General features: G+C 38.7%; 1 protein-coding gene across 7 annotated transcripts in view; it reads right to left on the reverse strand.

Moving 5' to 3' along the window:
- NHSL1 (NHS like 1) overlaps positions 1-13,991 on the reverse strand; it is a 227,465-nt gene that overhangs the window by 12,580 nt on the left and 200,894 nt on the right. For 6 of the 7 annotated variants that reach the window (XM_063443280.1, XM_063443282.1, XM_063443285.1 and 3 more), the window contains exons 4-5: positions 5,047-5,233; positions 40-171 (exon numbers count right to left, since the gene is read on the reverse strand). In XM_063443280.1, coding sequence (XP_063299350.1) covers positions 40-171; positions 5,047-5,233 — 319 coding nt within the window. The remainder of the gene's footprint in view (positions 1-39; positions 172-5,046; positions 5,234-13,991) is intronic. The other variant, XM_063443283.1, reaches the window with a different exon arrangement.

Here is a 13,991-nt window from a genome sequence, read left to right on the forward strand (position 1 = left end):
GATGTTTATTTGATGGAATACAGTCCTGATGAGCCATACCTAGCTCCTTTTGTATGTTGTCAGGAACTCCTGTTATAGTCTTTCTCCTTTTGACTTTCTTCGGCCGTCTTACAACAGTGTCTGTATGAATAAGAGACCGCCGGAAGCTGGCCTGGCGGTCGAAATTCTCCCCTGATACAGAGTAGTAGAATAAGCAAGGCAACATTAATTCCAAGCCCTCTATCATCATGCATTGTTTTCTCTAGATTATTGAAACAATAACAGAGAAGGTTTTAATGGATGATGTTAGTACAGTCATAGGGAATGCAAATATGATAGTAATATACAACACACTGTCACAATAAGGTTTCAATGGAAATATATTTTGGTGTAATGTATAATAGATTACATGTGTGTGAAAGAGAAAAAGGGAAATATAATTATTTAAAGGGGAACTGTAAAAGTATGGATTATTGCAATTTATTTTATTTTTTATGCTATTTTTTTTAACTTATTCACATGTGAGGCGGTCGAGGTACAACCTTACAATAAGGTTTTTAGATGATAATTTAATTTTAAATCAGACCTCAAATAAATAAATAAATGAGCGCCAACTGTGTAAGCTCAGTCCTCAACAACCAACCCATAATAAGATTCCTTGATTGAGAATGGACAGAATCGTTATAAATATATTATTTACATTTGGAAAAATATTGTTCTAGCCAATTGATATGGTTTGAATTCTACTGTAGTGTCATAATAAGTGCCATGGAAAACATGTTTAAATGACCAGAAAGGTTCATGTATGACACCAGGTGTCATGAAAACTAAATAACAGAGCTCAATTTAAGTAAACCTGGTCTGTTTATGATCCGTTCAGGATGTGGGATACTCAACCATTATTTATCCAAGATACATTTAATTTCAAAACTATTACATCATTTAGAATTTTCGATTTAACGGAGGAAGTTTTAAAAAATGAAAAAAATAAATCTTCCTTAACCAAGGCTATTCTCAAGACTTGAACACTTTTATGGAAATCCATAGAAGTCAATTTGCATTTCTATAGGATAACCCTAGTGTAGAGATGTAACCATAAAACCTTATTGTAACATTATGTAAGATGGTTTGTAGTATATAATGAGAATGCAGAACGGTCAGGCATTGCATACAGAAAACTTTTGTTCACTTTACAAAGGAACAAATCCATTCCATGGGTGAAAACGCATGCTATAGCATTGCTCTGCATCTATTGTTGTTCTACAGCACGGACTGTTTGTTGGCTGCCTTCATTAAATGATGACCAAACACTTACTTAATGAAGTACGGAAAGCAACCATGCAGAGGTTACATTAGGCAGATATTAAAGCGGCATGCGACTAACCACAAACAAACCATCACAAACTCCTATAGAATGTAAGCTCGTTTGAGCAGGGTCCTCTTCAACCTATTGTTCCCGTAAGTTTATTTGTAATTGTCCTATTTATAGTTAAATCCCCCTCTCATAATATTGTAAAGCGCTACGGAATCTGTTGGCGCTATATAAATGGCAATAATAAATAAATAAATAAATAATTCAGTTAATGTATTAGGGTGTCCTATAGGAAACTAACTAAATTTCACCTTTTACAGAAATGCAGTCTGTTCTTTATCCTTTGTCAATATAGAATAACCAATTCTATTTATTACTGAGAGGTTGTAGAGAGCTACAGGTACTAAATATGTGTCTACTCAATTCTGGCCTAAGATCTTTATAGAACACATTGTGATACTAGCAAAATGTATAATTTGGACCTTCACAGGTTAGAATAATTTCTCCACTGCAAGATACTTCTTTTAGCAGAATACGTAACGTGTGTCAGTAGGGTCACCATGTTTGCTTTTTGGGCAAGTTAAATAAAAATGTATACGTGTGCATACAAGCGTGCTTTGCTACAGCTAGAGGCTTGTTTGATGATCACTTCTATCTTTATGCTTGGACACAGCAGAATCTGTACAGGGTTTTTTGTTTTTTTTAAATACTACACATGTCAAATGCTGTGTAAATATAGGTCCACATGTTATCAAATGGATCTAAAACCAGCGCTTCAGAGAAATCATATTCTTTCTAGGAGAATATTTATCCAAATAACCTTAGTTTTATAAAATGAATAATAAAACCAGATACAAAAGACCTGTCCTCCAGGCACTTCAACAGTGCAATTTTGGCCCAGGTGAGCAGATCAGTCATTCTTACAGTCAGGTTAATAGCTCTCTTTTGTATCATTGGCGATCCTATGACCTGCCCTTTTAGGAGAAATACTATAAAATCGTGCTCAGAAAAAAAAAAAAAATAGTTTGCTATTTTATTTTTTCTACTAGTATTTATATATAGGTCTGGCCTATGTGCTCTAAAAATGAACCACCTGTGAAGGCTATCTTAAAATAAATCCACATCTTGTTATCTGTTCTATAGGATTGCCCTCTCGCTCTTTAAATATCATCCATGAACTACAAGCAGTGCTACAGGCATAAGAGCTAAAGGGAGGCAGGGCTGGGCAGCTGTAAACTGAGTGCACATTCTGTACCACATTCAAGCTTTGTCTCAGCTTGCCTGGGGTCTCCTAGAGTGAACATGCACCATGACCCTCCCCCACTAGCCAATGCTGCATTATTAATTGAAGTGGGACACATAAGCAGTGCACTAATCCACTAACTATACCAAACATCTAAGTGATTTTGCATCTATGCAAAATCTACATATACATAATATATATATATATATATATATATATATACACATACATATACACATATACATACACACACACACACACAGTTGCATATTTGTGGCGAAAAAATAAATAAAAATAAATCCCACTGAGAAAAGAAAATATTCAACCACCCCCGAATGCTATGCCTGTGTGTTTCTTGAACCGCAATATGGCTAGATTTATCAAGATCATTTCACATTTTTTTTATGTTGCAGCCATATGTTACAATTGTTTAAATTATGTTTTTTTCCCTCACTTTAATCTACACTGTCGCTACCCTTCTACACTGCTTGAAGTCCATCTGTGGCAAATTGACTTGATTGGCTATGTTCTAGAAAGGCACACATCTGTCTATATAAAGGTGTCTAAAGGCACACACCTGTCTCACAGCTGTAAATGCATATCACAAGCATAAACCAAGCCATTAGATCAAAGGAACTGTGTGGAGGCACAAGTTTGGGCAAGGCTACACAAATATTTTGGCTGCATTGAAGGTTCTCAGGAGTACAGTGGCTTCTGTAGTTCTTAAAAGGAAGACGTTTGAAACAACCAGGACTCTTTCTAGAGCTGGCCACCCAAACATACTGAGCAATTACGGAGAAAGTCCTTGGTAAAAAAAAAATAAAAAAAAAAAAAGTGACCAAGAACCTGATGATCACTCTGGGTGTGCTACACAGAACACTCCACCGATCTGGTCTTTATAACAGTAGGGTCACATGAAAGCGTTTCCTCAATGCAAAACACATAAAAGTCCACACCTAAAGGACAGTCAGGTCAGAGTTATTTACGAACGTGAATTTTAGATTTAAGGCCACGCTAGCTGAATTGAAAGTATAACTGGCAGACACATTTTCAAGTTTGGCTATATCGACCTCAAATTTGAAATTCACTTCCAAATATTCGTTTTACCAGACCAGAGAATCTTGACGGTTTGACCTCAGTTCAATTCACTGATGGTGAAGTATGGAGGTAGCACTATGCTTTGTGAGTGTTTTCAGCAGCAGTGACCAGAAGACTGGTCAGGGTTGACGTAAAGCTGGAAGTAGAAAAATTCAGAGGAATCCTTAAGTAAAACCTGGTCCAGAGCAGTCAGGAACTCAGACTGTGCCACAGGTTCACCTTCCGACAGGACAATGACCCTAAGCACACAGCCAAGACAATGCAAGAGTAGCCCTCTGAATGCCCTTGAGTGGCCAGACAGAATCCAAAAATTAGCCCAAACCACTCTGAAGAGACCTGAAAATGTCTGTTCACTGACTGGTGTGCAAAGCTTGTCACATCATACTCAAAAAAGACTTGAATGTGTAATCATTGCCAAAGGTGCTTCAACTAAATTCTGAACTACGAGTCTGAATACTCCAATGTGATTCAGCTTTTACGGTTTAAAATATTTGCAATGCTGTCAAAAATCAGTTTTTCGCTTTGCCAGTATGAGGATATTGAGTGTAGACTGATGTGAAGAAAAAATATAAACAATTGTACCATACACCTGCAATATTGAAAAATATGAGGAGTCCGACTATTTTCTAAAATTACTGTAAATAGTACTTTGGCATATTGCCATGTGAATCTGGAATGTACATAGGAATAAATTCCTGAAAAATAGCGCATCGGGTCCACAGCATCTGGAGGGCTGTAGGTTGCCTATACCTGGTCTAGCAACGTACAGCCTTTATATTTGGTTTGTTAACTTGTGGGCTTTTATATAAATTTACAGAAATCTGTAATGAAACTACTAATGAAACAGCGTGGGTAAAACCAACATTTTTTATACAAATTATGAAGATTCCTATTTGGTTCTTTTTTTGACTATTGGATCATTAAACTGATTTAATATAGATAAATCTATATACTTATGTACACAAAGAACACAGTACTTCCAAAAAAAATGTACAACACACTGATCATAAAGCAGACACACATTCAGGACTTGAATGTGGTAATCATACAAAAATCTAATATATGTATCACTCTGCCCTTTAGCTTCAGAATCGTCCTCTTGGATGGATGGAAACCTAAATGTCCATATTACTAACTGTAGTATGGTATATTTGCATATTTAAACCTAGAAACAATTTCTATTTCTTTGGATAGCATCAAGACCAGTACTGATAATTGAACTTCTAGAATTCCACAGTAGGCAGAGTTTAAAGTACATGTCCAACAACACGCACACACTTTATTTGCATGGAATTTAACTGGTTACCACGTGGATGAGGACTTGTCCACATACTGAGATTCTACGGCTTGTGAATTTAGCACTTTCATTGTTAAATTCAATATTCACTGAGCATCTTATGAACTCTAACCTTACCAGATACATTAATGGGGATCACATCAGTCTGTATCGCCTGAGCCTCTAGGCGCATCTTCTCCTCTGGAGTAGGTAGTGGAAGGGACTTGGTCCAGTTGGTGTGAGTGTCAGAAAACTCTTGTAAAACTGGAGTTTTGGACCTTTTGCTGGTCAAGAGCTTTTCCTCTTCACTCGAAGAAACTGATAACTGAAAGCAAAGACATAAAGGGTCAAATAATCTACCAATATAAACATGTGTCCAACTAATTTTCATCTCATATCATCTATATGTAATCCTTTACATACAACAACACATTTATATTTAGTAAACATTTTAGGACCAAGATTTATTTGTCAAAATATAATTGCAGTGTCTACAAGGATATATAATTTAGGTAAATAGTAAACATAGTCCATAAGTAACATATGAACAGTTATATTTTCTATATTTCTGTTACAAGTGAACCCAAAATGTTGTGGTGCCAATTCACTACAGGATAATTTAGGATTTGGGGTATATATATATGAAGCATTTACTTTGGAAACTATGGATCATTACATTGGTAAAGAAAAAGCAGCGTTTATTTAAAGGGACACTATAAGCACCAAAATATATTAGCTTCATTTAGTGGTTTTCGCAGATAGGCCATGCCCCTATCTGCTAACGGTTTAAGTATCTGACATTTAGGAGTGAAATAACATTGCTTATGCAGTGTTTGTTAAATTCTATGCATTTCATTAAAAGTGGAGTAATCTATGATGTTCAATAATGGTGCAATTCCATCTACATATGTATATTACAATGGAAACAGTCAATTTTCATATTAATTTGCTCAACAGCAGTGTTACAGCCCAGGCGATACAGAGCTATAGCCTGCGTGTGTAGTGTTCACAGGCCAATTCTGGAGTCATACAGTATTAAAGTTGATTTATTCATACTTTGCAATGTTAGGCAACTACAGGAGCACATCAGCATAGTGACTTGTGATTTGGAAGAGGATAGCTTTAGACTAATGTCCAAGATTGCCATTAGTTGGATATATATGCATACACATGATTTAAATGTCTCTGCCTATTCCTGATTGCTGAATAAATTCAAGAAAACTGGAGTAGCTTAACTAAATGGGCAATTTAAAGATCCACAAAACCAAAAAGACATTGTGACCATATCATGTTTTTAAATAGATATTCAAAAGATATATAAAAAACATGCTACAGGTACAATGCACAAATAATTATTTGCATACATGATGTATGGTTTATTTACATCCAACAGCCATTAAAACAGACGTATTTATGCATCACATAAAATATCTTCTAATAGCTATGTGGAGTTCATTTAAAGATCTCACTGCTAACTCTGTTCTTCAAATCTGTCAATAGGTCCTGCCAAGAGCAAATGATTTGGATACAGATGTCTCAATAACTGATGTCTGCATAGGTGTCTCAATAAAAGTGTCCAAGCCCCTGATTAACCTGTACATGTTATTTTTGCTTACTGATGAATAAAAAGGATCTTGTTTTTTTTATGGTCAAGACACTTTGAAAGAACCATATTTAAGAAATATAAGTGCATCAGGTTCATTTACCTGGGATTATTACTTTTAGCATTTATGTACCACAAATTATTCCGCTATGCTTTACAATATTAATGAAGAGGGACATTTCACAATAAATGAGAGAATTACAAAATGTTACAGTAACAATATTTTGATGAGAACCCTCCTCAAATGAGCTGAACTGCTAAAGGAGGTAGGTTAATCTATACCTTTCTACATGCTGAATTTGAGATGTAATGGGAGGTGTTAATGACTAACAAGGCCATAGCTCTCCATAGTAAATCAGAAGTATTAATCTACACTCTACATCTTACTAAACTGTTCACATGAGCACAGGTGCATTTATAGAAGAGTCAAACAGACTTTCACCCTGGCTAATGAATGAACTACCTGTTCTCCTGTAAGACGATACAGGAATAAAGCATGATTATAAAGAGGCCTGAAAGAATTTGAGAACCCATGCTCTTTTGTCCATATTGTAGAAGTAAAGAAGAAATGATTGATTTTAAAAGTTCTGTGTTGCAATGAGTAAAAATGTATCACATTTATTCAGTATGGAGGCTCAGACATTTAAGCATTCTACATATTGCAGCTCATTTGTTGTGGTTATGGTACAATTAGGCTTTTCCCATCCTTCTCAACAATCAGAGAATGAAAAAGACCCCAGCTGTATGCAATACCAAAGCCCGAGAGTAGCTTAACCCCTTAAGGACACATGACATGTGTGACATGTCATGATTCCCTTTTATTCCAGAAGTTTGGTCCTTAAGGGGTTAAGTAAGACGAGCAAGAGACCTATGCCATTGTAACGTAGGTCAACTTAAGTCCTGGAAGAAAAATAGCTGTTGCTCTTCAAAGGTAAACTGCAATTTCCCTTTTACAGCAGGCAGTAAGCAGAGTTTGTTAGGCAACATCTGCAACAAAATAATAGGGGAAATGGATATTCCGTAGGCTTTACAAATAGCCAGTCCCTTGAAGGTAAATATACTTCGGAGGAAATGGGGCTATTCCCATACATTAAGGGGGAACGCTTGCATAAGCTTTTGCAAGCTCTTTTTAGTCACAACCACAATGATTAGATGAATAAATAAATTATGCATGTATTCATTGGGGTATAGCTACTAAAGTGTTTTTTGTTTGGTTTTTACTGTGGTGTGTTTATTTTTTTTCCCCAATAACATTTTCCCTTGGAACCCTTTGACATGGTATAGCAAAACTTTGGAACCCCCTCCCCCCCGCCACCCCCCCCCCCCCCCCCAAAAAAAAATATGTGCCGTAGAATAGTGCAACACAAACCTTTCAATGAGCAGAGTGTAATGTTCTTTTTTGCTGGCAAATTCCATTTATATCTGGTTTAATTGTTGACAATTGTATGTGCATGTCTGCAGTTGCGTCAAGTCCACTTCAATACTTTGATTTTGTTGCAGAGTAAAGTGAGAATTCAGTTTCACATAAGTACGTGCTGGCGAATGGCAACAGAACTTTGAAAGACTCTGTCAGGGGCAAGGGTAAGGGGCATTGAAATTCTCTGTAAGGGACATTAAAAACTGTGTTGTTGGGGGGCGGGGCCGGACCACCGAGCTGGACGGTCGCACGCCTGAGCAGCTCCTGCAAATCAATGATATTTACCCTCTAAAATCAAGTCTCACCGCCTAAAAAACAGACCGCCAGAGAAGCTACCCGGAGCTGAGAGACTGCTGGACCTGGGGAGAGGCTGGCTTACTGTGCTTCAGTCCCCCGGGGGGAGAAAAACATGTTGCCCCAGCCAGGGCCTTCTCCTGCGGTGAGTGGGGCAGACGGCCGCTGCCCCACTATCCTGCGCCACGGAACCCAGCCACGGATGCAGATCGGAGCGGGTCCGGCTCCGTTTCCCCCCCCTCTGGACCGGGGGGGTGATCCCGGTCCTCACCCTGTGGCACTGACCGCGACACGGCAACTGAGGCCAGGGAACCCTCCCGCCGCACCTAAAATGGCGGACGCCAAGTGTACCGACGGCAAAGGGAAGACCTGCTTCCTTCTCCCGCTCACAACCAACAAGGTGGCTCAAACCTCCCGGCCGTGCTACACGGAGAGACGGCGAACCCAGCTCCAAACCTTGCAGCCGCGCAAAACAAAGCTGAGATGCACACACGCAGGAAAGGAGCCTCACAAGATGGCGACCGCACCAGACTCAGTCAAAGAATGCTGGAACACGGCACCGGAGACAGCGATGCCTCCAGCCTACCCGCAACTCTACTCGACCACACAGAGCAAAGCATAGGAACCCCCACAAGAGACAGCCACGACAGCAGCAGGAATACGCCAGAGTGTACACCTCAACGAAGGTACCAAGGGGACCCCCCCCCCAGCGAAAGTTCCCACCTGCCGATCCATAATAGGCTGGGATAGCCTGCAACACATAACCTGGCTACGGGACTCTGTAACCCCTCAGGCAGGCATAGGTTAAACTGCCTCCACCGCAAGGACTCAATGGCCACCCACTTTACCCACTGACAACCATGGGATGTGGCATGTAGCCTGCACAAAACCGAACGCTATCCTGCCTCTTATCACCCGTTGTTTTTCCATGTATTGTAAATGCTCAGTTTACATAGTAGATGCAAGTCTCACAATACCTAATGGGCCCCCAGTTGCATGCTCTTTATCTCCCACCTCCGTACTATATCATATATGAATGTTCATTCTGGGGAAGAGGGTACTGCACCACTAGTATAGTTTCACATAATTATGGCGAGCAGCACAACTACCACGCATATTACACATATGCCTATTATGCTCCCTTTAACGCATTACTGTACTTGCAGAACGCATTAAGGCCCATAGCCTGGGACTTAATCCCATGACACTCAGACACTTCACATGGCGAACCAATCACTAATTTATGCAGGTCACATGCCTTACTTCTATTACCTGTGTTACTTATATTGCTAATACTGTTAAGACCTGCAACCAGACGAGTACCAACAGCTTGACTATCACTACATTTAAAAATTGTGCCAAGACCATAATGTCACATATATGTTCAATTGTATTTTCACTGTGCTTACATACACCGTTGTGGCAATGTAAGATGCCTTGTTATTTCTTGCACAACGAAAAATAAAGAATTAAAAAAATAAATAAAAAAAAACTGTTGTTGGAAAGTGGCACAGCTTAATTGTTTTTACACATCTTCTCACTTAAAATACATGACAATTTCTTTTGCACATGGTTTTATTAGTGATTCCCCAATTGTGTGTGCTTCTCCTCCAAGTGCTATGCGGTAACTTAGTCTGCAAGAAGCCTCTGTTACTTTTTCATTAGCAATTTGACATTTTTTGCACATTAATTGTTTCAATGCCCCTGACAGAGCCTTTTAATGTCCCTTACAGAGAATTTCAATACCCCTTACCCTTGCCCCTGACAGAGTCGTTTAATGTCGCTGACAGAGTTTTTCCAATGTCCCTACCTAACAGCGCTTTCTATGTCCCTACATTACAGAGCTTTCTATAACAATAACAGAGCTTTAACTATAAGCTCCACTCTCTATCACTCCTCTGCCACGAGAAAATGGCTGACAGCAGGGCTGGCTGGCTGACTGGGTTCTCTCACGAACAAACTAAGTGGCTGGCTGATGGCAGGGCGGGCTCTGACGGCACGGCAGGCTCAAGATCGCTGTTGCGCAATCTCTGCTGTTTCCGACCTTCCAGGAACAGCAGGTAGCGGTGGCCATCTTGGATGTGGCAAAATGCTGTGGAATCCCAATTTTGTTCTCACGAAACCCTAGGGTTCCGCGGAACACTAATTGGGAAACGCTGCTTTAAAGGAACACTATAGGTACCCAGACCATTTTATCTAATTTCAGTGTTCTGGGTGCAGTGTCCCTGTTCATTTAACCCTGCAATATAAAACTATTATTAGGTCCACCCAAATTGCCGATATCCGAGGAGGCAGAAAGAGGTGCTGGAAAGAGGTAAGTGTTTAAATAAATAAATACATCTTTTAAGTCTTCTAACATATGGGAGGGAGGGATATTTACCTATTGGCAGAGAGACACTGTAGTGTTCGTAATATAGTTTTGTATTTCCAATGCTATAGTATTCCTTTAAGAATTCTTTTAAATTCCTGAACCATAACAGTTTGAGGATCTATTTAAAAGAACACTAAAGCGTTAGGAATACAAACCTGTATTCCTAATACTTTAGTGTCCCTGGTCTTAATTTAGAGCTCCCCCTACCCCTTTGGCCCTTTAAAATAAAATAATTAAATGGTTTACTAAATTTTCCCAGCACTGAGGATCCCACAATACTGGTCACATCTCCTCCTGCTGCAATGTCACAATGTTCAATCCAATGCGCCTCACACTGGGGACCTGATGGACATGTGCGGTGCACATGCATTCACATTTTCCATAGGAAAGCATTGAAAAACTGCTGTCCTATAGAAGCATCTGTGCCACATGACTAAGTTTTGCTCAGTCAGTGTCACAGAAGTGCTTCTAGCGGCTATCAGTATGAAGCTTTAACCATGCACAGCAAACACTGCTGCTTTTTTAAAAACTGCAATGTTTTAAATTGCAGGGTTACAAGGACAGGACTACTGCACTTAAGATCACTTAAATTGAGATGAACGGGCCTGGATGACTATAGTGTCCCTTTAACAAATGAAAAATTGCATCCAGCTCTGGCCCCCACCCGGAGCTAGGTATTGATTTTAAGTCCGATTTCATTAAAAATTAAAACATAAAAATTAATTAAAAAAAGGAATAACTCCTGAATGAACACTATACCTATATTACAGAATGCCTGTGTCAGGTATTATTCAGATGCAAGAATGACTAAGCTTGTACACCGCAAAATGTAAGCATTTAAGCAATCTTTAAAAGCTTTTTAAAATCACCATTATCACTTACCCAACTGAAATTGGGATACTTTGTAGGTTTTTTGTACCAGCTTTCTTAAAAATAAATAAATAAAATGTAGCCTAAACCTATGCTAGCTGCATCCTTACTTGAACTGCTGCTTATCTGTTCCAAGCAACCCTCCTATAACGTAGGAATTTTTCAAGACATATATCATGCAGCACCCATGTGGAGGGGTGCGATGCTCCTCCATAGTGTGTGACTTATCAGTACATTCCCCCTGATCGGTCGCGAATGTTTGCTCTCAAGTCTATATGTACCATGAAGCTGATTTCATCACAACCAATTGCTCAAGAGAATAGGTCAACAGTCGTGGTGTCATCCATTCTTTTTGGCAGTTGACAAATTGGTTCTATGACTGTCTACACATATAGCTTGAAATATAACCAGTGACGTACTCCTTTTTGTACACATCAATGTCTATTTATCATCTTTTTCCCTGCTTCAACATTACCTTTAATTAGATTTAGAATTATAAAAGCATCTGCCAAGTCTTGTGTTCTGATATAGTGTCAATGGTCTAGAAATTGTAAGCTGCAGATCAAGGATCAGACCTTACTTTCTTTGCGCCAGGGGCTCGATTTGATATATTGCAACTAGGTTCTGCACCAATGCATACCTTTCATTACATTTGTCACTGACTTAAAGAACTCAAACGTTTTTCGAAAAGTGGGCTGATCTAGAACAACTGCAAAATAGAACAGGAGCTGGTCTCACAGGAGAAAACTGATTTTGCAAAGTTTGGTCAGATCACATCTACAATTTATTTTAAAGTCTCATTTGTATCTGCTAAACAAGATCTAGACATATTAAACTAATCTCCGATAATGCGTATATAGATAGATACAAATGTCAGTTCATTACACAAACTTAAAAGAAAGTCTACAATGCAATATGTATCTCATTAAACAAAATAGGAAAAATTGGTTGATTAATTTATTCTTGCATTGCATTACTCTAAAACAAGATGCCCCAAGTTGCACCTCTATACTACTTTACGCAAAGCTGTGTGCAGCAAAAATGTACTGTTCGCAATAAATTATCTGTAACGAAACTGAAGGACATATCTTTTTATATGGACTCCCAAGTGCTTCTTTTACAAGGTAAACTGTAAGATGGAGAATGGCACATCAGGATCTGAATACAAAAGGGAAAAGCAATGTCAACAAGCATATCACCTTTCTGGGCGCTAAGAAGGGTTAGAGGAACATATGAAGGTAAGAAGGCTGCGGGTGCTTTACTGCAAAGGTAGGCAATCTCCAGATGTTGCTTTAACTGCATTTCCTGCAATGCATTTGTATCAAAGCTACTGGGAGCAGTTATTAAACAACAGCTGGAGAACTATAAGTTGCCCATTCCTCTTGCAACACTATAGAAGCTTTAGCAGAGCTAGTGGTGTCTATTCTACAGCTTGAGTACCTTGATGGTCCAGGGCACCAAGCAACAGCAGACACTATGGCATGACTGACAGATGCATCCTAACACATTAGGCTGTGAGGAGAGAAAAGAATTAATGAACGAGCTACATATTAAACATACTCTACACATGCTTGTGGTACAAGACAACTAACATTATACTCAGTGAGTAAATAGATTATTAATCCAGGGACAGTGGACGATAACATAGGATGTTGTGTGAAGGGCAACTATCCGCCAAAAATTCTAAATGTGGAGTAATCAGTGGGAATATTCAATTTCCATGGTGACTGCAAGATGTTTCACAATTGTTCCTTTTAACAACTCGTGAGTCTCTACAAATCATACTGTGCTAATGATATTATATACATATAGATATACACACACACACGAATCTAAATATGTAATACTAATAGATAAAATCCTTTTAAAGTTTCAGCTTTAGTGACTGACGCAAGTACACCAAGTGTCTAACCCTCCATCTGTCACATGCCGCAAGCCATGGTAACTAGAGAAATAGAGCAGCACGATGTCCAATGAGTTATCTGAAACTAATCTGTGTACTGGACACAAGCCAGCATATAGAGAGATTTGATTACTGAATAAATAACAGATTATTACTTTACGAAACGGAGTATAGAAATAATAGGTGTTGTTAAATGGAGGTGTTTAGAGAGAGATATATAAGAGATGGATCAAAGTTAAGTAATTGCTAAAATCATATTCAAGAAAAAGTTAATATTCATTGTCTGACCGTGACTCATTCTCTTCCTCATTGATAAGCACTATCTGAAACCTTCAAGAACAGATCCCAGTTTACTGGTATATTTTTAGCTTGAGATAATATTGTTCAAGCAACATTTCCCAAAGTCACTTATATACATTGAACAGTTACTTCAAGGGACGGATTTATTAAATATTTATTTATATCCATTAGACAACTGCATGTGTACAAGTTATGAATGGTCGGATGGACCATTATATATTTTCAAGTATGAATGAGTTAAGGTGAACGTAAACAGTTATTCCAAGCACCAACCACGTTGCTGGAAGTGGGTGCCCTTTAGCCTGGATTGCTACAGTTGGTGAAA

Source organism: Pelobates fuscus, chromosome 2, assembly GCF_036172605.1.
Source record: "Pelobates fuscus isolate aPelFus1 chromosome 2, aPelFus1.pri, whole genome shotgun sequence".
NCBI lineage: Eukaryota > Metazoa > Chordata > Amphibia > Anura > Pelobatidae > Pelobates > Pelobates fuscus.